General features: G+C 54.2%; 1 protein-coding gene across 1 annotated transcript; it reads left to right on the top strand.

Moving 5' to 3' along the window:
* The first annotated feature begins 595 nt into the window (after positions 1–595).
* Positions 596–15,320, top strand: RBPJL (recombination signal binding protein for immunoglobulin kappa J region like). The gene is made up of 12 exons (XM_027693851.1): positions 596–623; positions 2,964–3,039; positions 9,245–9,370; positions 11,005–11,075; positions 11,328–11,443; positions 12,313–12,487; positions 12,846–12,983; positions 13,489–13,598; positions 13,694–13,834; positions 14,140–14,295; positions 14,523–14,626; positions 15,047–15,320. Exons 1-12 carry the CDS (start codon positions 596–598, stop codon positions 15,318–15,320), a joined length of 1,515 nt encoding a protein of 504 aa, XP_027549652.1.
* The last annotated feature ends 5,627 nt before the right edge of the window (positions 15,321–20,947 follow it).

Below are 20,947 nucleotides of genomic sequence, written 5' to 3' on the forward strand. Positions count from 1 at the left end.
CCCACTGGTTCCTGCCATAGACCATGGACTCCTATGGGTCCACAGACTACAGTCAAAGACTCCTGAATTGGCAATCAACCAGCACAACACAGCCCAGAAAAAGGAAAGCTGAAATCTGGAGAGAAGACAAGTTACTGCCTCCTCTCTGCAAGGGACAACAACTGAGCCCTATGCATTTCCCTGATGGGCACCAGAAGGACCAGGCTAGGGGTGGATTCATGTGCACAACCAAGTGCTTGCAAGGCGAGAGGATCAGAAGCTTGCAGATAAAGAGGCAGAGGCAATGGCAGAAAGTTGCTAGGGAAGATGGGTCCAGCCTCCAGTAAAAACCACCAGGAAGGACAAGCTGTGTGAGAACCAGAAAAGCTTCAGGCACAGGATCAGGCAAGGCAGTCTGGAGCATCCCATATGGAAACATTGTCATCGCTGTGTACCAGCCTCTGGAGTCTCCCAAGCACACACCTACACCCTCTCCTTTAACAGGGCTGGTTTGAAACCCTTTGTTTTTATTCAAGACTGAAGGGGACCAAAGCCTTCTAAGAGCTAGAACTGTTACTTGACACCTAAAGGTACATCTGTGCCCGAGTACCCCCAGATGGGCGACGCTTGCCCGCCCACAGCAGGTAACAGAGAGCACCGAGTCGGGGTCCCTGTGCCCGACTGATCAATGGAGCCCTTATGGCAGCTGTGCGAGCTCTCAGTGGAGCCCGAGTGCTCAATTTGCTACTGTCTGGGCCCAAAGTGGAGAAAACACGATTACTGACAAGTGGCAGGAGCCCCTCAGCCTCCTGGCACGGCTGGAGGAGACGCGTGTGACATCTGGCACGAGAGGGACCGACTGGTGCTGGGGGAGCAGCTGACTTTTATAAGTTTCTTTATGAGCACTCCATCTTATTTTTTTTGACATATTTTCCCTAGGTTCCATTCATTCACTCATGGTAGGGCTACTCTGTAATTCCCATGTGTGTGTAGATACAAACTCTACTTATCTGCCCTCCATGTTTCAGCCCTATTCATCAGGCATTTGTAAATGGCATTTTATGAGTGCTGAGTTTTTAACAGGGCAGGCACTGCTGCTCCAGAGCGAACAAAGGGGCCCCTATTGGAAACTTTAAAGATGTTTAAACAAAGAGTTCTCTTGAAAACCTTTAACCCCTAATGCCAACCTCAAGGGAAATGCTATGTTATGAGCAATCGGAGCACAAACATCTTCTGTGACCACAGATTGCTTACAACAGGCTGCCTTGTTGGCCACAGCTTCTCATTTTTCTGCCATCGCCAACCAGAGCAGCTCCCGAGCCCATCTTGCCCTGAGCACACACAGCTTCTTTAATTCTTCAGCGACAAATGAAAGTTACAACTTCCACAAAAATCAACAACAGCTTTTTCCGGTTGGATGCAGCAGAACCCTCCCTGCTTTGATGGAAAATGTCGTTTTACTGCAAACACCAAGATCCCTCGCAAGGCTTTCCAGACGCCAATTTGCATTTCGGATGAGGCCAAATTTATCTATATCCTGGTGGCAAATATCAGGGCTGAGATCTCAGAGTAGCTTTCCCCCCCACACACCTTTTCGCTGATATCAAATGCCAATCTAATGAATTCCTGCGGAATTCACAAGAATCTGCTTGTGAAATGCAGTTTCTACTTGTTACTGAGAACCTGCACGCTCACTTCCTGGGATTAATTGCTCCTGTTCTTGGAAAAAAAAAAATCAACTATCAAGAAATGCTACAGAGGGTCCCACAGGGAGGGTCCTACAGGGAGGGACCCAGAGGGAGGGGTCCCACAGGGAGAACTTCACAGTAACTTTATTAATAATACGAGTTTAAGTGAAGCAAAAATCCTGTGGGTTTAAGCAGAAGAGGTGAAGTCCTCTCAGAGTTGGGGCTTGGCCCCTCTCTTGGACCTCCCTCCCCCCCAGTCTCATTGCAAACATGAGGTGGCTTCCATTGATGGGGGACAGTCCCATTTCCCTGCCAGCCTCCTCAACCACACAGTTTCCCACTCTTCAGCCTGACTCCTGGATGGATTCAGCAGCTTTGAGCATCACAGCAAAGGTTGTCCCTGCAGAACGAGGGGCAAAACCCCAGCAGAGTAAATACCAGCACCTCGTGTATCTGCTCAGCTCCATCTATCTCAGACGGCTGCGTGTTCGCACAAACACGATGAGTGCGGATTAATCTGATTTTCCAAACAAGTTTTCCCATGTAATTGCTTGGAACAAAAGTGCCCAAAGCTAATTTTATCCCGTGAAACTGTTGGAATGATAAGCCGAAGGTGAGTGATTGCTTGTGCAAACACATTTACGAGTATGCACAGACCCAATTTTCCAGTCGTGCAGAAACGGTGCTTAACAAACTTAGGGCACACTTTTGAGCTTATCTTTCTGCAGGATCTCTATTTCCTATTGCTCAGTACGCCTTGCCCAGGTGTACCTGACCTTATTATTCTCTGCTAAAAGAGATCCTCGGTTGTGTAAGCAGGAACCTGCCCGACAGCTAGGCAAAAGGTGAGCAGGGCAGGCAGGCTGAGCCATCCCAGCGGCAGGGAAGAGTTCACATCCCTCGCACAGCAGCGACGGACCGAGCGGGTACCATGCCCTAACTGCCCCACGGATATACCCCAGCCCAGGGCACCGCACAGTCGAGTGTCGGGAGGGCTCCAACCCGCAGAATGTGGGGAAAAACCCTCTGGGGCAAAAGCTCTGCTCTTCCCCTCCTCCCAGCTTTGCTTTCTGCTCCTGACGCCCAGGATCGCCGCCCCCCTTCCTGTCCAAGGGAAAAGCCCCACTCCAAGGAAAAGCTCCCCGGAGGCTGCCAACCTTCGCGGCAGCGCTCGGCGCCGCTCACAGCCCCACCGGCCGGGATGGGGATCGGGATCGGGACCTGCACCGGGATGGGGGTCGAGACTGGGCTCACCCGCACCCTCCTCACCCTCCTCCTCTTCTCTCCCTCCCGCAGGGTCGGCGGCGCCCGCGGAGCCCCCGACTCACCCGTGCCGGCCGCGGAGCCGCTCCCCGCCGCGCTGCTGGCTCAGGTAGGGCGGTGCGGGCGGTGCGGGGCGCGGAGCTACGCGGTGCGGGGCGCGGCGGCGCCGGGCATTTAACGAGGCGGGGGAGCGGGGGGGGCGATGGGGCGGGCACGGCCCGGCCCCGGGGCAGCGCCAGGAGTGGGAAGGGGGGGTTCCATCCGCCTGCCCCGGTTTGGGGGGGCCCGGGGGGTCCCACCTGCCCCCGCCCCGCGCGTTGTGCCCGTGCGGGTCCCGCGGGAGCTGCGCGCAGGTGGAACCGGCACCGCGGGGTGCGCGGCCCGGGACGGCCCGGAGCTCACTGGCGGGGAGGGGCCTGCCGCTTTTAGTCTTTTTTTCTTTTTTTTTTCCCTTTTTCTCCCTTTATTTTTCTTTTATTTTTCTCCTTTATTTCTCTTTATTTCATTTTTTTTTCTTTTCCGCCCCTTTTTCCCCCGGTTTTCTTTTTTTTTCCTACTTTTTTCCTTTATTTTTTTATATTTTTCTTTGTCTTTCGCTTTTTTTCCTTTCTATTCATTCTATTTTCTTTTTCTTCCTTTTGCTTTTTTCTTTATATTTTTTCCTTTTTCCTTTACTTTATATTTTCTTTTTATCTCTATTTTATTTTTTCCTTTTTCCTTTACTTTATATTTTCCTTTTTTCTTTTTTTTCCTTTCTTTTTCTTAATTTCATTGTTTCTTTTTTTATTCTTGTTTTTCTTTTTCTTTTTTTTTTTTTTTCAATTTCCTCTTCCCCTGCTGTGGGAGTACACCTGAGAGCCCCCTAAACTCAAAAGCTTCTGGAAACAGGAGAGTCTAAGTTTAATATCCATTTGACCTACAGTGTCCTGGAAGTTTAGGAACCTCTGCAGGTAGTGGCTGCAGTGTGGGGAGGTGGGTTTGAACCAAGGAGCTGCAGACCAGGTGTTGGAGGGCTGTAGACCCTCAGGCTGAGCTATCATCAAGAAAGTCAACTGATGTGCAATAGAGATCATCAGCAGAGACTTCTTAGAAATCCTGGAATAGCCCTGCCCAGCCCTCCACCTCTTCCCAGCACTTACATCAGTCTAGTGGTGGCAGGAACCACCTTTAGTGCTTTATGGGACTCTTTCAGTGCTTTAACAGCACTTCCCTTCCTCTTTGCACCAACAGGAGGAACAGAAAAAGGAGACTACAGTAGATCACCCCTGCTATCTGAATTTTCTAGCAGATGAGCCAATACTGCATTGCCAAACTTGGGCATTTTGGGGGTGTTGGTGCTGCTGGGGTGACCACCCCAGCTGGTCCCCGCTCCCCACAGAGTTCACTGCCGCAGGATTTCTGTGCTTCCTGTTCTGGCTGCTGTTTGCCCTTGGTGTGGTCGACAAATCCCCCAGGCCCAGAAAAGGCTGAATTTCACTTGTGTGTGCAGTGAGGAAAATATAGGATTTATAAATACCCATGCATATACAGGGGCTGTGGGTTGGGTTGGTCTGGATTAAAGGAGGTATTGAAAAATGAGGGAAGCCAGAAACTGCAGGCTTCTCATTTCTGTGATTTCTAATGGCTTTTCCTTTTGCATAAACACTGCATTGACTCCATACCCAAGAGCACTGCAGGCGTTTTCTCCCCTGCTCTGTACAAAATATAACCCGGACCTCTAAAATGGATATTTTTTATTAGGACATTTGGTTTCCCCAAGCTCAGGGAAGAACAATTGCCCTCTGTGGCAGCAAGTCCCCAGCAAGCTGCAGGGCAGCTGTGTCCTGAGCGAGGCAAATGGCAGCTCCTTTTCTGGGAGGAAAAGCAGCAAATTAAATATCTGCACTTCAATTCAGTGCTACCTGCACTTGAGGACACTGTTACTGCAAGTTACAGTTCTTGTATAAAGAGCAGATTTGAAGACCCAGTTTCTAAACAATAGCTGCCAGGATTGTATTTTGGTCTCCTGAGTCGGGTACTTTTATTCCCAGGGGACCAAAAATATCGGATCCCTTCCTCTGCACACGGAGCTGGTGAAGCTCAGTGAACTGGAAAGCAGCAGGGCAGAGGGCAGTTTGCTTCTCCCAGTGCTCCTAAACTGCTTTTTCTGCCCCTGTGGCTGCCCAGGGGTGCACACACAGGAGGTGATGTGAGGACCGGGATATGTCCCACACAGGGAGCTGCGTTTCCCAGCTGGAGGCAGGACAAAGCCCTGAGTGATGTCTCCACACTTGCCGCTGGGAAGGCGAGGGCTAATTTTTAGCTGTGGTGTTAAACATCAGTTCTCCTAAAATCAGTGATGTGACTGCAGGCTCCAGCCCTACCAAAGCCTCCCGGCGCCTGCCTGGGCTCCCCGCGTGCCCACATGAAACAGCCCTTTGCAAGGTGGTCCAGCTGCGTGTCTCCCATAAAAAGCACACAGGGCACTCCTGCTTTTCTGCTGTGTTTCCCATGAGAGAGGGCACAGCAACACGGCCAGGGCTTGCAAATCCCCCCAGGTGCCCCTGGGTCTTTCCCACCTCAAGCACCAGGGCAGAGCCACCCTAGAGATGCACTGCAAACACGCTCACACCCTCTCCTGGGGCACATCCTGGCTTAAAGCAAAGGAAAAGCCTTGGTAAGTGATGCCAGGCTGAGCAGGGAGGGCGAAAGGCTTACAGAAATCGGTGTAGCAGAAAGGTGGTGGCTCCCCTCTTTCTCCCTCCCCCTCTTTCCACATAATGCCCAACTGTGTGGAGAGCAGCTGAGCCCCAGCCAAGACCTCAGGCTCTGAAAAGGCAGCTTTTAGCCAGAGCTGTAAGAGCCCGGCCCGTGCAGAGCTGCAAACATGACACTGAACTAACACTGCACTACAACCAAAGCATTTTAATAATTTAATATAATAAATGTCAGAAGGAGTGAATAATTCCCTGTAACCCCGAGGAGGCTGTAGGTGCCAGGGGGAGCCAAGTGGGTATATTGAGCTTCTTTAGCAATAGCCCTTTTACTCTCTGAAGGTAAATTTAAACCAGGTGATGGATGCTGGGTGGTCGCCTCTGTGGGCAGAATGGTGAGCACTGTTCAGAGCACTGAAACAATTTAGCCCCCAAATTTGAAAGGCAATGGCTGCAGAGAACAGACAAAGAAAAGAAAACCAAGTTTCTAGGTAGCTGTTCCTGCAGCTAGATATCAAGTCTGAAGAACTACAATCTGTTTACCTGCTGTTGGCATGCACTTTCCCGCTTCAAGCAGTAAACAGCATGTGGGTAGTTGTTCCAGAAGGCTCTTTAGTAGGCTCGGGGCAGTAACCCACGTGCCTCTGGAATTACGTACGGATGGCAGGGAGCAGTGATACCTGCACAAGCCTGGCCCTGCCCTAAGCCAGTGCTGTGGGAGGCTCTGCAGAGCAGGCATTGCTGCTGGCCACTCTGTCAGCACATGTCTTAATCCACAGGGTTTGGCAATTTGGCTGAACACTCCCTGCTGCAGCCTGGCCTCGGTACCAGGCTGTTCCATACTCTGTGGATGGGTTAATGGCAGAAGCTCCCTCCAGGACCCCCACAGGGAGACCCCAGGCTATATGGATGGGCACTGGTGAGCGTGTTGGTGCTGGTGGGTAACACTAACAGGGATGAAGCACGTGTCTCTGCAGCTGATACACAAGGACCCAAAGCTACACTCCTAATTTTACACAGAATGGATGATGAGACTCACCAGGAAAAAATTCACACACCCAGCCTGGTTCTTCCCTGCTCTGTGCCTGTTGTCTCTGACAAACTGAGGGTGAAATGCTGCTGAATGAAGCCAACAAGGTTCAGTACTCATTTAACACCGTGTTGCATCAGTGTAAAAGAGTATCCAGGGTCAGGCCAATTTCCTTGATCCATTTCTACATTTATCCCAATCAGAATCAGTAGTTCTGTAAAAAACAAACAAACAAACCCAAAACAAATAAAAACTTTTGCAGAGATATTCCCAAAGGCTGCTTTTATATGAAGGGAAAAATAGCAAAGGCAGATCAAAGCTGAAATCACACCATTGCTTGGCAGCTGAGGAGTGAGACAGCTGCAGATTGCCATTATGGAAAAAGATGGAATAACTTTCTTACAGGATCTCTTTGGCTGTGCAAAGATATAAACCATTCATTGGATGGAAAAGCTGGAGTGAAGCTTTTCAGCAAGACTAAGTAAGCCACCCTGGAGCAGGCACTGGGGGGATACTGGTTGATAGAGCTGAGCTTCAGTGTGCTGGAGCAGGAGTCTACCAGAATGGAGAGTTGGAGGGGACAGACACAGCCTTCGGAAAGGAGACCCTCCTGCCCTGCCACGAGTGCTGTGGGGTGAGCTGGGGCTGAGCCCAGAGCCCTATGCTGGCAGCAGCACCGGGGCTGCCACACGAGCAGAGCCGTGTGTGGAGTCTGTTCTGCAGTCAGGAATGGCCATAAAACATTCATTTTCCAGGCACAGAGCAGCAGCACTAATGCTGTGAGTGACACTGGCAGTGGCTGTAAATCTGATTTTGGCAGAGCTCTGTTGATTTATGTTTGCTGGTGATGCAGCTCACACGTCTAGGATAAAAACTGAGAACAAGGAGGGCAGGAGATTATCTTGCCCGTCTAGTCATGGAACAGAGCACATCTGTGGAGTGCAAAGTGTCAGGTCCCCACGGGACTATCCAGAGAAGACACTGGGTAAATATTTGCTTGTATGGGAGATGTGTTTGTCTGCCACATAGGACAGTAGTTATCAGCTCCATCCAAAGGTGGGAAAGCTGGAGCTGAAGTGATATGTGTTTAAAGTGAGTTGTACCATGGGTGCTAAAAGCTGTAGGGGGCACAGCCTTTTTAAAATACATATGTTGCACTGGGAAGGACAGAATTGGCAGGTGAACTCTTCTAAAAGGCTGCTTGGGTTGACTGCTTGCTGCTTCTCTCCCTGGGAGCTTGCTCTGACCTCTGAGCCCAGGAGAGCTCACCACAGCCTTCCTTGGAGTGATGGCAACATCAGACTTACCCATCTTCACACATCTGATCATTTATGTCCTCAATTATTCTCCATTTCTAGCCCATTTAAGAGGAAGAGAGACTGTGTTTAATGGGAATGTTCCACTGCAAACCTCTTGCAAGGTTTTCCCTGGGTGGCTGTGGCTGGTGCCCCCATGCTCACCACTTTTCCTCCAAGGCATCCCCCAGCACTGCCCATGGTCCCCAGACGCTCTCAACCAGTGACTCCAGAATGTGCTTTCTGCTGTGCCTGGGGCTTCACAGCCTTCTCTGGCCACTGCTTTATCTCTGTCTCTGATATGAGATTCAAGAACTTCTCATAACCAGCCAGGCTGGGTCCCCTTGGTTGGAGCAGTGTGCCCAGTGGCCACATCCCAAACATTGGCAAATGTGCCAAGGAGAGGCTCCTACCCAGGGAGCTCCCCTTCCCTCTCCTCTGATTTCCTCTTATCCAGCCAAATATTTTATCCCAGATTCAGGGATTGCTCTTATCCCGAACTGAGGGGGTTTAGGGGCTTTCGGTAGGGCAGGAGCTGGTGTTGTTCAGGTGAGTGGTCTCACCTCTCTGAAGGCAAGTCAGCACCACAGAAGGTCTCCCCAGTTGACACACCAGAGCCCTCCCCCCTCTCCTTGCACCACCCAATCCTTGCCCACGTGTCCCAGCTGTCAGAGCAGGGCACCTTGTGCTTGGCCTCACCTCATCCCTCTCCAGCCGGTCAACACCCAACCTACTACGTTAGCAGAGTTAAATGCTGGGTGCATGGGAACGCCTTCTGGTTAATAGAGCAGAAACAATCAGCAAAACCATCGACTTCTTAGGTATCAGAGAAAAATGCAGCTCTTTTCACCCAACAGCCCTTGCAGAAGGCAATGAGCTGCTCACGTGGCAGCTCCCGGGCTGCACTCACAGCTCAGCAGCATCACTTCCCAACTCACCAAAAAGCCATACAGCAACAAGCACTTCAGGTGGGAAAACAAATTAATACTGATTAGAGCACTGCCACCATTGCACAGGGCTGAAAGCCTTAGAAATGCTTGTTTCAGAGCTGTTAACATAACACAACACACATGCCCTGTGTGTGTTCAACAGCAGACTGGTTATTCCATCATCCAGACTTTATATTTTTCAATGCCAGCCCCAGTCTTCGAGCAGCTGAACTCCAGAGCTTTCCAATGGGAAAGCCTTTCCCTCATCAGGCTGGACAGGGAGGGATCTCCAGGCTCCCTGCTCGGCGCAGGGCTGGGCAAGGGGCCAGCTCTGGTGTCACAGTACTGGGGCACTGCTGTCTTGCAGGTCCAACCCTTACCAAGCCAACCTGCTCCGGGACGGCGTGCGGAGGTACCTGCAGCTGCCAGCAGACCAGACCGTGCTCATCCTGCACGCCAAGGTCGCACAGAAGTCGTACGGCAACGAAAAAAGGTGGGAGGTTGTTCCAGCTTCTCCGACGACCACTTCCAAACCCAGCTGCTAAAGCTCAACCCCAGCCTTGCTGGATTTCCCTGGTCCAAGCTGGTGAAGCAAATGATTGGACATATCCCCTCTCCATTCACTCACGACCTCACGATCCAAAGCCATGGTTTAGCCTTCATGAACTGAATAACACAAGGAAGATATTAGCCCCCACCTGCATCCATCCCAGTTAGACATTCCCAGTGGTTAGGTTCCTTCCATGAAGTGGTAAGGGAAGACAAAGTAAAAGAAGCAAAGATACTATTCAAGTCTTAACCCCCAAGAATGAAAGGTTACTGTTTCAAGTGCCCTGTTAACTCTCATCTTAAAATCAGCAGGGACTGGGGCATTTCCATCAATGCCCATGGTCTCCAAAAACGCTACTATTTTTGAAAATCCTTCCCACACTGCAAAAACACCTTGAGGTTCTGGCTTGAATCTCCAAAATTGCTGCTCCTGGGCAGTGACATCAGACTGCAGCACTGCAATATAATTAACTCTCCATTAATCCTTGTGATATAAATACTCCTCCGTTATTATCGAGTGTGGAATAGCTATGAGGCGACAAGCTCAGCCTCTAAGGCATAACCACCCAGACCCCAGCCACCCCAGGAGACAGCTCTAGGATGGGCTGGCTGTGCCTACAAAGTCCTCACCACATCCAGTCTCCTGCCAGGGGCTGCTGCTCCACAGGTAAAGATGTTATTTCGGGACTGAGTCTTCCAGCCAGGAGGGAGCCCTCTCATCACTGAGCCTTTGGGACAGCCTCTTTCCTCTGCTCCAGATCCTGTGCAGGGGATGAGCGTAACAATCAGATGCCAGGTCTGGAAAGGGAGAGAAAACCTGCACAGAGCTCCCAGGTTAAAGTTGAAAGGTGCTGGTGCTGTTTTCCTTCACAGTGGGAGTCAGGGGCCTGTGCTGTGGATGACTTGTTTAAATAAACCCGTACCCAGGACTTTAGGGCTCCAAAATATCCAGCCCCCTGCACCAGGGTTCTCTCGGCTAGTGCTTTATCCAGCACCAATAGAGGATGAATTTGCACCATTCACCCAAGTGCAAAGACAGTGGAAACCCAAATAAAACACAGGAAAATAGGTTTCCAAACCCCTGGCTATAGATTTATTTGCACTGGGCTCCAAAACTGGTTGTGAATACAAACTCTGTTCCCGACCTGCCAAAACTCCCACATGGCAGTCGGGCAGAGGCAGGGGTCTGATCCCTCCTTGACTCTGGGGGGTGCAGGGGTCCCTGTCCTCCCGTCCTGGGGCCATCCTGTGGCTGCTGGGCTCATGGCCACCAGTGGCACCATTCGATGTGGCAGCTGCCCCAGGCTGGAGCCAGGCACTGGAGGCAGTGGGTGCAGGGCAGAGGCTGTGCCAGCTGCTGTAGCAGAGCCTGAAGCCTCCAACCAGCCCTGCCCACAGCCCCAGCTGGGGGTCCCCAGCCCCTCGCTGAGCACCACGTACCTCTGGGGGCAGAGGGTTGCTCCCAGTGCCAGTGGGCCCTGGTGAAGGTCTCCACCCTCAGCACAGCCATCCCAACACCCCTGAGCACCTTTTCTGGGGACTGAAGGGCAGTGAGAAAATGCCCTCTTGTCTCTGCAGGTTTTTCTGCCCCCCACCTTGTGTTTACCTGAGCGGGCCAGGATGGAAGTTAAAACAGGAGCAGATAAAAGGTAAGTGCCAGGCAGGAGCCCTGGACTCTCCTCTCTCCCTTCCCGTGCCATGGAGAGCTGCCCTCTGCCTCTGCAGAGGGAAGAGTGACCCACTTTATATTATCTTTGCCCCCCCTAAACTCCCTGTTCCCCCTCAAGGCTGAGCCTCCTGCAATCCAGACCCAGGCAGGGCTGGAGCCTGGGCCACCTTCCATGCCAGGAAGAGCTGAGCCTGTGTGGGGACTGGAGAGTGCTTCTCCTTGTCTCTTCCAGCCAGGGACCTGGGAGAGACTGGATTTCGGGTGTGTGGGTACATGGGGCTGGACAGCATGGGCAGCAGCCTGATGGAGACCCAGAAGCTCAGTTTTGAGGAGCAGCCAGATGCAAAGGTAAAGCCTGTGGCTCTCTGGGGCTGGGGGGACCCCATTCATGCAGGGGCTGGGCTGTCACCACCATCACCCCATGCCTTGAGACGTCACACCATCCCCATCCTCAGGTCGTTGCAGTCCTTCCTTCCAAACCACAGCTCCCCCCTCCCGCTCTGCCACCCTGTTGTGACATGTGCAGCAGTCCAGGCAGCTGGGCAGGCTCCCTGCCTTCCAAATATCCCCATCTTTCTCTGGCACCATCTTTTCAGGTTGACAGTCCTGTGGCAGTTGAGCTGCCCAAATCTGCGCAGCTCCCTCTGCCCTGCTCCCCTCTCCTGATGAGCAGCACTGCTGCTTGTTACACAATGAAAGGCTGGTCCTTCATTTGTGGATAAACAGCTAAAAAAACCCAGTCGATCCCAAAGTTCAAAAGCTTCAGCAGAGCTCTGGCATCTTTTGATTGGAGGGGGAAAAAAGGAGAAAAAGCATTATTTGGGGTCCCTGAAGAGCACAGGGTCTGAGCTAGGCCAGGAACCTCACAGAAAGAGCCTTTGTCCACAGTGCTTGCCTTGCTGCTAAGGCACAGCATATCGGCCAGGACGGGAGAAACCATAAACCCAGGGCGATTTCTCATGTTATGTGGGATAAATCACACGTGAACATTCATTTCCATGAGGGATTCTCTGACCCCAGTGTAAATAAAGCCTCCGCCGATCCCCAGCTCTTCATTCCACCTGTAATAACATCTCTGGTCGTTTCTCCCTTTAAATGAACCCGGGGCTCCTTGAAAGGGCACTATTATGTCCTTGTGGGGCGGTGAGGAGGGTGAGGAAGGCTGGTGGGGCGGGGCTGGGCTGGAGCTGCTGGCAGCCCCTCTCTGCCCCTGGCAGGGGTTCAGCTGTGCCAAGGCACTGTACATCTCGGACACGGACAAGCGCAAGCACTTCCGCCTGGTCCTGAGGCTCTTCTTCAGCAATGGGCAGGAGATTGGCACCTTCCACAGCAAGCTCATCAAGGTCATCTCCAAACCCTCGCAGAAGAAGCAGTCACTGAAGAACACGGACCGTGCGTACAGGGCTGGCTCTGTGGGGAGGAAGGCGGGTGCCATCCCAGGGTGGGATGCTCTCTGAGTGCTCGCAGCTTGGCTCTGGAGTGCTCCAGGCTGAACCCCAAGCCCATGGGAACCCCCAGTAGAGGATGTATCTGGACACACTAATGTCTCCTTTCCAAACGGTTCAGCCACCACAATGTGTAATGCCTTGATGCCAACGTGCTCCCCACGCCGTGGCCTCACCTGCCCTCACGCACAGAGAAAGGGCAGCGGGGAGGGTGCTGGGTACCCCAGGAGCCAGGGCTTGTCCTCCCTTGGCTTGGCAGAGGCACCAGACCTGGCAGGTACTCACTCAGCCACCTTTCCCCACAGTCTGCATCTCCTCGGGCTCCAAAGTCTCTCTCTTCAACCGCCTGCGCTCCCAGACCGTCAGCACCCGGTACCTGTCTGTGGAAGGGGGAGCCTTCATTGCCAGCGCCAGGCAGTGGGCAGCCTTCACCCTCCACCTGGGTGAGGACTCCGGGGGCCACTGATGCCAACCACGCCCAGGGCTGCCTGTCTCCAGCTCTGACTCTCCCCTCCTGCAAAGCCAGTTCCTGGGGGCAAAAGGGGTGGGAATTAGCTTGGGGATGTGGGAACCTGGCTCAGTCTCACCTCTGCCCGGTGCTCCTGGTGTGTCTCTGGAACCGATTCTATTTCCCGCTGGCACTGAGGGCAGCCAGAGCTGTACCGGTCTGGCAGTTCATAACTCCAAGCCAGTAACTTGCCTGGAAGAGGCCAGAGCCCCGCAGCATTCCTGCCCGCACTGCCTCCAGCGGTGTCCCTGCGAGGTACCGCATCCCAGTGCCGCTCTCCCGGGGAGAGCTGGTCTCTCCAGGCAGTGAGCACCTGCAGAGCAGAGAAAGCAGTAAGAAAGCACTGGGAGCACCGCCGGGCCTGTGCACAGCACGGCAGCCCAGGTTAACCTGCTCCCCGGCTGACCGGGGCACTGACTCTGCCTCTCTCTCCCGGCCAGCCGATGAGTGCTGCCCCCGGAGCGAGTTCCCCCTGCGGGAAGGGTATATCCGCTACGGCTCCGTGGTCCAGCTGGTCTGCACGGCCACCGGCGTCACACTGCCGCCCCTGGTAAGCCTCCATCCCTGCGGCTGCCGGGCACACGGACCCGGCCAGCTCCGTGGCTCCGAGGGACGGTGCCAGCGCTGGGATGCTGCCGCCCGCAGATCATCCGGAAGGTGATGAAGCAGTATGCCATGCTGGACGTGGACGAGCCCATCTCCCAGCTCCACAAGTGTGCCTTCCAGTTCCAAGGCAGCGACCGCATGTACCTGTGTCTCTCCACAGAGAAAGTCATCCAGTTCCAGGTATGGCACTGCAGGAGGGGTGAGGACCCCCGAGGTGCTTTCCAAGCCTCTCTGTGTTGCTTCTGGCTGGGGAACATGTCACTGGGAGGGTCTTGCATCCATATTAGGGTCAGAATTACTGCAAAGCCATCTACCTGCTTTGGTGGGGACATCATCACTAAGGTCTTTGCAAAGGCAGCACGATCCCCATTTCCCAGTGAGCGAAGCAGTTGCTTGCTGGAACCAAGACACTGGGGGCAGAAACCAGGCCTCCCAGTCCCCTGCTGTCCACACTGCAGTGTCTTTGGAGCTGTGACTCTCCGCAGGCATCTCCCTGCCCGAAGGAATCCAACCGGGAGCTGCTGAATGACGGCTCGTGCTGGACCATCATCAGCACGGAGACGGTGGAATACACCTTCAGCGAGAGCCTGGCCTGCGTCCGTGAGCCCGTCAGCCCCGTGCCCCTCATCGCTGCCCTGCAGGTGGGCACAGCCACGCACTGCCCCCTCCTCTCTGTCACCTGCTTGTGTAGTGGCTCCTGCTCCGGAGCCCTTGCACCCGTGCTTGGCATCTCCCGGTTTTGGGATGCTGTGGGACTACCCGGGAATGCCACAGTGGGGTTGGGATGCGCAGGCAGAGCATCCTGTGGAAGAAGGAGTCTGGCTCATTCCACCACATAACACGCTGACACACGCTCTGCCCACCACAGCTCACGGGCGGCGGGGACGTGGCCATGCTGGAGGTGCAGGGGGAGTATTTCCACACACACCTCAAGGTCTGGTTCGGAGATGTGGAAGCAGAGACGATGTACAGGTAACACGGCTGAGGGGGCCAGGGAGCAGGCAGGGAGCAGCAGCCAGGTTTGGGCTGCACTGGGCAGCTCTGGGAGGGACATGTCTGCAGACCTTGGCAATGGGGCACTTGCACTGCCCATCCTGCGGGACCAAGCACGGTCATTGCAAGGAGAGGAGGGGACAAGTCTGGTGCCTGCTCTCTGCCCTGGCTGCAATCTGGGGACAGCAGTGGGTGGGGGATGACAGGGACCTCAGGGAGCTGCAAACAACCAAGCAACCCGGGTAGAGAGGAATGAAAGCCTGGGGAGGAGAGAGGAAACTGGCTGGAGGCTTCACACTGAGCTCCAGGGTGGAGGAGAAGTGCTGGCTCGCTGCCTGCTGCTCCTGCATGGGACCCTCTTTGATTAATGCATATTTTCCTCTGTTGCACTGTTCCCAGGAGCCCCAAGTCCCTTGTGTGTGTCGTCCCTGACGTCTCTGCCTTTGGTAGTGACTGGAGGTGGCTGCGATATCCCCTCACTGTCCCACTCCTGCTGATCAGGGATGATGGCCTCATCTACTCCAGCTCCTTCACATTCACCTACACCCCAGAGCAGAGCTGCGTCCCAGGGCAGCAGGTCCTCTCAGATGTCCCCCAGGACTCAGACAAATTACTTGACAGCATCCATCAGGAGTTCACCAGGACTAACTTCCACCTCTTCATGCAGAGCTAGCAAGCTGGGCAGGCAGAGGCTTGGGGAACAGCCCTGAGCTCTCTTGGGGCACCCCGTCCAGGGGGTTGGGGAGAGGTCCTGAGCCCTGCCAGGGTGCCCCATCCTGGGCTCGGGGTGGCCCTGCCAAAGGGTCCTCTCCACTCATCAAACATCCACCATGTTCCTGTGATTTACTGACTTGTCTCTTTGCCACGGCAGCGTCTCGCCCTGCTGAGATCTCACATGAGAGCATCAATAAATCAGGCTTGAAGGACTCTTTACTGATGCGATTGCTTCTTTACTAACCTGCATGATTTACCTCCACACTGGCACAGAGCACCACAGCTCCCTCAGTGTCCTCAGTCCATATATTCAAAGGCCAGGAGGGACAGGGACACTGCATGAACACGACCTTAAGTGTGACTGATCCATACCAGGAATCCCTGCATTGCTGCTGTGCTTCTCATAATGAGGAGCTGCTTCCCAGCAGCCAAATACCCAGTACCAGATGTTTTGGTTTTTTTATTGGAGGCCCAAATGGGGTTATTTAAGAAGGAAAAGGGAAAAAGAGAAAAAAAAACCTGTGAAACTCAGCTCCTCCCTAGCTGGCGTGGCTCTACCGAGCTCTGTTGTTTTACACAGTTAGACAGACACAGAAATGCAGTGCTGGCATCAGCAGGAAACTGCTGATCTAGATGCCATAAAAAGCAGCCAGATTTCTTGGAGCCAGACCCAAATGTTATGCAGAGTGGGTCTTGCAGCTTTATTTAGCCTTTAGATCTCTGTGGCATCCAGAGGCCCATGGTGTACCTGGAAACCCGCTGGTCTGGCAGTCCTGAGCTGGGGCTTGAAACAGCCCAACTGGCAGACCCACAGTGGTGCTCAACCCACTGACCTCAAGGCGGGGGAGTGAGGGAAGCACAGCACCCCATGACCCACAGCACCCCAGCAGGCTCACATGGGCATCCCTGGATGATCACCCAGCTTACCTGCGTGTTTTGTGCGATCCAGCGCATTTCAGATGCAGCAGTGCCATGAATGCAGCCCATCCTCAGGCTCCCCGTGTGCACCCCCTGCCACACTGTGTCTCCAGATGCTGAATTTGGGACTGCAGGGGATGGGTGGCCTCACACCACCCAGCAGGGAGGTGTTCAGTGATGCCTGGAGTCTTGGCCTCCTCCCTCTGCAGCTTGTGCGTGGTCCTGGCTCCCATGGGAATACAAGAGCTTGGGTCTCCAGGGTCCTAAGCCAGGGCTTCCCAAGGGACAGCACCTCCCTAAACTCCACCAGGACACGGGGTTTCTTCTTCCCCAAAATAGGAACCTCACAAAGGGCGGAAAAGCTGTTGGCAGACAGATCTCTGTGCATCTGGAGCTGCTGTGAAAAAACTCTGGGAGAATATTACAGCACATGCCAACAGCCAAGGGCTGGTGGAGGAAAGGGCTGGAGGACAGAGGAAGGGTAACCACGTGAAGATCCTCAGGGGTTTAAAAGGAGGCAAGTCCCTCGAGCAGGTGGCAAGTCCCAGTGTGCTCATTAGGAGTTGGGAGCAGTGGTACAAGACCATACTGCTCCTGTTCCTGGGAAATGCTTGAGTATCTTATACAGGTGTGGGGGCAGCAGGGACTTCCCCTGTGTGGCTGCTGCATGAGGCAGCAGCCCACTCTTACTGACCCCTGCACTCACCTCCCCAGCAAATCCACCCCAGCCCTGATGTAACTGAGGGTGAGATGCAAGAAAATATTTCAGTCAACCCAAACAGAGGATACCCCATATCTCCCCAGAAAGCATTTCCTCCCCCATTTACTGGAAGAGCTGGAGGGCTGTGAAAGGATAGGTCCAAACCTTTTAGTTACTGCCTGCATGCCACACAGGAGTGTCTGGAGCCCACAGGCTCCTCAGCCTGCTCCCTCCCTCAGAGGCCGGGGCATAATTCACATTTTATGAATGGAAAGCACCCTCAGCTATATTTAGCAGCAGCCTGGACCCGAAGGGCAGGAGGAGCACTGCCTGTTGACTTCAAGGGCTTGGAACAAGCCTGCCTTGTTATGTTTACAGCACAGTGCTTTGCCAGAGAGGCCAAGAAAGCACCGAGCGGCTCATTCTTGAAGCCTGATGGATTAAGCAAACGGCCGCAGTAATTCAAGCCACATGGGGAAAGGGGAGAGGCGGCGGCAGGAGGGCTGGAGGGGACTCGAGGGGCTCCTGCCTTCCCCCACCAGCCATGGGCTGCCTTTAATCTCCCTTTCACAGCAGGTCCCACGGTGGAAACGAGGAGCTTTGCAGCTCCTGGAGGAGGCACTTGCCTGCCACGAGGAACATATGCTCCACGTCGCGTGGCAGAGCTGGTAGCGTGGCAGAGCTGTTTATTTGCATAATCACTGATTAACACAAATGTCTCGGACAGGCGCCAGCCGGTTCCATGTTCTCGCTCGCGAGTCGGCAGCGCCTGTCCCTGACGGATCCTGCAGGAGTCCAGCATGTGTTCAGGAAACATGGACCGTCCCCCTGGCGCTGGTGAGCTGGGCTGCCTGCAAAGCCCGTCTGGCAGCTCTTCTCTGTGCTCCTGAATTGTACACGGAGCTTTTCCCTGTCCCCAAGGCAGCCAGGAACACGGGTATAAAATCAAGCATGAGAAAACCTTCACATCGCTCCAAGAGCTGGGGATTCAGGAAAAGCATCAAGTGCTTCAAGGGTGCTCAGGGTAACCTCCATCGTGTGCAGGCGTGGTGTTGCACAAGCGTCCCCAGGCGATGGCGAGGCTCGAAGGCAATGGGCACCCCCTGCTCCGAGTATCCAGGGTGTAGCTGGGGCGTCCCGGCGCCCCATCACACCAAGGAGCCACCTGAGGTCCCGGCAGTGAGCGTTACCTTCAAAAACATGCAGAAGAAAATAAAAGCTCGGCTTTCCCTCCAGGACACAACATCCCAGAGGAACACTAAGCCCGTTCCGGCTCTGTCTCCCGCCCTACCCGGGCTGTGTGACACTGTGCTGCCCGTTTGGAAGAAGCTGCTGCCATCTAGTGAGCCCTGCCCGGCCCGGCCCCAGCCCCAGCACACAGAGCACAGCCTCTAATCTACAGCCCCCAGCCTGCTGAGCACTGCCACGCTCATCACACCACCTGCACCCATCCTGCCACAGCCCACGCTGCTCTGGGTAAGGGTCTGCATTCCCAGCCCCCCAGAATGGGGAATGTGGGGATGCTGCTCTGCCCAGTAGAGGGAAAGGTACAGAGGAAAAAAACCCTTTTTCTTGGAAACGTGGTGCCCCCGGGACTGAAGCCAAGGGCTGGTTCATTGCACAAACAGGGCTTGGCCAACAAGACTGAACCAAGGGGCCAATTACTGCATCATGAGCCAGAAAATGTCCCCCCTACCAAGCCCCCACACTGGTCGAGCCCTGCCCACAGACCCCATTACCCTGAGCATCCCTTCAAGGGCACCAGCACACAGGGCTGCAGGTTTGGGCAGTGCCCAGAAACCCTGTGCTGACTTTATCCTTTTTCTGACAGAGCTATAAATTACCCAGCTGGGTGTCAGGATGCAAAACTATGCTGGGGCCAAAATAAACTGAGTTGGGTTGCTGAGGAATTACAATTACCTGCTCAAGAGTCTTCCAGTGCATCAGGAACTGCTCAGGCATGAGGCCCTGCTGGCCAGACCTTAAAAGAAACTCAAATAGCATTAAGGACAGAGTGAGCCGGAGACACCCATGGGTGCCCATGTCACCAGCAGTGCCAGGAGCAGGTATTATTAGGCCCTGTCCTGAGATGGGCTGCTCAGAGGTGGAGACTGCCACGCTCCTGTGCCCACAGCCCTGGGCACTCAGCCCTGGCCACACAGCCAAAAAGCCTGTGGAAAGTTAGGTTTCCTTTTTTCTGTGGGTTTTTTTCCTCAAAACGAGTCGAAAACAAGCTCATTCCTGGCAAGCTCTGGGCTCCCTGCAGCTCAGGGAAGGACCAAGCCCAGGGGCCAGCAGTATCCCATCAGGCTGCATCACTGGACCACTGCCCCAAGGTTCAACCTGGGGCTTGGTGACCAGATTAGGGCTGCAGAGTCAGTATTGGACACGACTCCCCCTGGCCAGCCCCCCGCTAGAGCACTGCTGAGGGCTCTGAGGAGCCCAGCTTGGAGGGGGGGTAGGATGGAGGGAGCTGGCAATCTGCTTTCATCCTGCTCTCAAAAGAAACACATGGATAGTTTTCTCAGAATTCACCAGGGAGGGAAAGTAGCTTTTCAAACAGCTTAAATAAACAACCGGGCTCGAAAAGCACAGGCCTGATTTCCATGCACTGCTGCAGTAATTGGGGTGCAAACCAGGCAGGCAGTTATGGATCAGCACTGAGGAGGAAAAAGCTAAGCATAAGTCCCTCCCCATGAGCCCAGTGAGGTCTTGGTGTCGGTGGAGCCGCCCATGGAGGAGCTGAGCAACACCCCTGGTGCTCATCCACAGTTCCAGGGCTGTGGGGCTCAGCAGGATCCCAGTGTGGCTTTGCCCAGGGCACCGTGGGCAGCAGGCAGTGTCATGCAGTGCTGTGCATGAAGTATGCCAGCACCCTGGCTGCAAGCACCCCCCTGCCCCATGTCCCATTCAATCCAGCCTCCAGCCCTGGCCAGTTTGGGCTGGGACAGCTTAGGGATGAAGCCTGAACTCTCCCATTGATGCCCCTCACCTCTGCATCAGGCCTGGCCAGAGGCAGAAGAAAAGGCAGTTCATCAAACTCTCTCCAGCATATGGCTAAATAAACAGCAAAGCAGGATTGGTGCTGAGAGATGTGGTGAGATGTGCTCTTTGGTTTCTGCCTTGGGGTGAGATTTGTTCTTTGGTTTCTGCCTTGGGGGCACACCAAGAGCGTGACTCTGGGAGAGGAGTCTCCACTCCAGCCATGGCTCCCAGGAAAGCTCGAGATGCACTCAGGGTTTGTCCCCATGCCCCTGCCCAGTGTCACCAGCCCCTCCGGGCTGCCTTTGTGGGTGTACATGGCCCCTGTTCCCTCACACCCCACCGGGAGCCGACACGTGTGTGTGCCCAGAGCCCCCGGGCTGCGCTGGGGGAGCGGGTGGGTTTGAAGGGCTCTTTGTTCCCCTGTGTAATTATACCTGAGCAGGGGAATAGAAACGTGCTGAAAACCCCTCGCTGGACCTTTCTGACAGGAGCCGGGGCGTTCGGCAGCACAGTGGCCCCATTGTTCCCTCCTGTGCGCTGGGAGCAGCAGAGCACCTCCTGCACCCCCTGCTTCCCCGAAATAACCACCCTGTGATTAAAAACCGTGTCTCTTCCCTCCAATACTGGGCAAAACACCAAGCCTCGCCCCTGGCAGGGCAAGGCTGTGGTAGTAAGGGCAGTGCCTGCAGGTGAGCCAGTCACTGAGAGCACCCCCAGCACCCCGAACACTCACACCAGCCCGGCTGGGCAGAGCCACGGGGATATCCCCACTCTTGTCCATCCCTGCCCTTGCCAAATTCCACAGGGGGAAAAGGGGTGAGGGGTAGAGCAGGGAGGAAGCAGAGGGAATAAAAAAAAAAAGGGGGGGGAGGAGAGGGGAAGAGGGAAAGGAAGAAGAAATGAGAAAAGGCAAAACAAAAGGGGAAAAAAGAAAAAAGAAAAGAGAAAAGAGAAAAGAGAAAAGAGAAAAGAGAAAAGAGAAA

The sequence above is a fragment of the Neopelma chrysocephalum genome, unplaced genomic scaffold, assembly GCF_003984885.1.
Source record: "Neopelma chrysocephalum unplaced genomic scaffold, ASM398488v2 Primary Assembly neopelma1_94, whole genome shotgun sequence".
NCBI classification, from domain to species: Eukaryota; Metazoa; Chordata; class Aves; order Passeriformes; family Pipridae; genus Neopelma; species Neopelma chrysocephalum.